Below are 2,718 nucleotides of genomic sequence, written 5' to 3'. Positions count from 1 at the left end.
TGTAATTATATTTAGTCTTACCAATTGAAACAACTAGCATAATAAGCATTGAAACCGATGTACGTCGTTTTCGCATTAGCCAGCTAAACTGAGCACTGAAGCACTGCACCGGTCTGCCTCAGTATCCAATCAAAGGACGTTTACGTGTCACGTTCAACACGAGGAAAGAAATCTTCCGGGCCTTCTAGAAGGCCCAGTGTCGCCAACTCGAAATCTGATTGGTTGTCACAACTGTCTGTTTCAGTTCATTCAACTTAAATGAACTGAAACAGCCAGTTGTGAAAACCAATCAGATGTACACGGGCCTTCAATGTGAATTCTGAAGGCCTCAGGGAAGAATTCTGTTCTCGGGGAAGGTTTCTCGGAGCGTGGCAACACATGATAGCTGAAATATGATTGGATGAAAGCTCTAACATAAATTAACAACGCTGGAAGCTATGAAATGAAGACAATGGACTATGGGGAATAATTGAATACATATTTATGCAAAGAAAATATTAAAATTAAATGTATTTTATTACATTTATTTTCTGATGATGTTTAGGCCAGCAGAGAAGGCCTTGAAGGCCCTGACGGACTACCACTGCTATCAGTACAATCAAGTGCAAAAAAACTAAACCCAAGTACCATAAAGCATTTTAAAGGTGAAGACTCTGCGCTCTCTCTCCCTCCCTCCCTGTCTGTGCAGAAAGAGACGTACCTGCACCTAATGAAGAACGAGCAGGAGGTGGCCATCTTGTACGCCCAGCCGAGCGACCGCTCCATCATGCAGAGCCAGAGCCTGATGCTGGAGCTGGCGCGGGACGACCAGGTGTGGGTGCGCCTCTTCAAGGGCGAGCGGGAGAACGCCGTCTTCAGCGACGACTACGACACCTACATGACCTTCAGCGGACACCTCATCAAGGCAGAGAGTGAGGGATAGGACACGCCCGCTCACCCCGTCGTCATGGACATGGCCAATTGGCTGCGTTAGATGTTGTGATGTCAGTTACTATTTACACTGTGTATAATAAGTATTAATGCCTTAAGGTTTTGTGACTTATTTGATTTTTTTTTAAATATGATAATTTTTTTGCATTCTGGTGCTTTTATTTAAAGAGAGTTACCTCTGTCTTTGAGCCAGGCATGGTGGGGCAGCAGATCAAGTGCCTGAGTATTGAACAGGGTCATTATGATCACTGATCAGGTGAAGATCATTGATCAGCAGACGTAACTACTTATCGAAAGCGACTGACAGTGTATTTGCACATCTCCATCACTATGTTGGCTTCTCGGGGATCGACCCCATGCCCTTGGCGTTCGGCATGTGTGTGTGTGTGTGTGTGGGTGTGGGTGTGGGTGTGTGTGTGTGTGTGTGTGTGTGTGTGTTTGTTTGTGTGTGTGTATGTGTGTGTGTGTGTGTGTGTGTGTGTGTGTGTGTGTGTGTGTGTCTGTTTTTGTCTGTATGCGTGTGTGTGTGTCTGTATGCTTGTGTGTGTGTGTGTATGTGTGTGTGTGTGTCTGTATGTGTGTGTGTGTGTGTGTCTGTATGTGTGTGTGTGTGTGTGTGTGTGTGTGTGTGTGTGTGTGTGTGTGTGTGTGTGTTTGTGTGTGTGTGTCTGTATGTGTGTGTGTGTCTGTATGTGTGTGTGTGTGTGTGTGTGTGTGTGTGTGTGTGTGTGTGTGTGTGTGTGTGTCTGTTTCAGCATTTGTAGCACCTTGTCGGTTTGCCTGAGTGTATACTGACTGGTTTATTATCTAGCATCCGATCTAAAAAATGCTTTATGAGGCCTGGGTGCTTTCAGTAGGTGACAGGCCGTTGAGGAGAAGTGGAGAGAGGAGGAGAGAAAAGAGGGGAGAGGGAGAGACAGACAGACAGAGACATTACCAGCTTGGCTGCCAGCTGTCACTACATTCTTACCCTGCTGATGTCATATTTGGCCTGGGGGTAGCGGTACACAGATAGACAGACAGACAGACAGACAGACAGACAGACAGACAGACACACACACAGACACACACACACACACACACACACACACACACACACACGTAGAGTTGGCCTGAGAACTAGTCTGGTCTGACACAGCAAGGAGAATCTCACTCCTCACTCTCCCACATCAAGTCTTTTGGCCTGATGGCGTTAGCCAGTCCCCTTAGCATGCTGGATGACCTCAAACACACACACACACACACACACACACACACACCCACACACACACACAGTGCTCTCATCATGCTCAACAGCTCAACAACAAGGGACATCATCACATCAGAGTGTTGTACATTTCTATGGTGTTATTTAAAATCTGCACATCTGTTTTACAGCAGTACAACATGCTTTACTCCATCTGTTTTACAGCAGTTCATGCTTTACTCCATCCTTTTACAGCAGTAAAAGATGCTTTATCCATGTGTTTTACAGTGGTGCAAGATGCTTTGCTCCATCTGTTTTACAGCCCTGTACAATATGCTTTTCACCATCTGTTTTACAGCCGCATAAGATGTTTTACTCCATCTGTTTTACAGCAGTACAAGATGCTTTACTACTCCATCTATTTACAGTCCAGTACGATATGCTATACTCCATCTGTTTTACAGCAGTACAAGATGCTTTACTCCATCTGTAATAAAGTGTGTCATGTATCACCTTCTCACAACGAGCAGCTCAGTGATGTGGTGGACAAGCAAGTACAGAATCTTCACACCCACAAAACACAGTCAAGTTTGCAGGAGTGG

General features: G+C 45.3%; 1 protein-coding gene across 1 annotated transcript in view; it reads left to right on the top strand.

Annotated features, from left to right (window-relative positions):
• The window catches only part of c1qtnf1 (C1q and TNF related 1), a gene marked incomplete at both ends in the record, with an annotated part of 4,881 nt that extends 3,959 nt beyond the window's left edge, over positions 1 to 922 (top strand). Inside the window, one exon of the mRNA XM_080841046.1 lies at positions 689 to 922. Coding sequence (XP_080697172.1) covers positions 689 to 922 — 234 coding nt within the window. The remainder of the gene's footprint in view (positions 1 to 688) is intronic.
• Between the last annotated feature and the right edge of the window lie 1,796 nt (positions 923 to 2,718).

Source organism: Sprattus sprattus, assembly GCF_963457725.1.
Source record: "Sprattus sprattus genome assembly, chromosome: 6".
NCBI classification, from domain to species: Eukaryota; Metazoa; Chordata; class Actinopteri; order Clupeiformes; family Clupeidae; genus Sprattus; species Sprattus sprattus.
The sequence above is the reverse complement of the archived record's forward strand: the minus strand, read 5'-3'. Positions and strand labels throughout refer to the sequence as shown.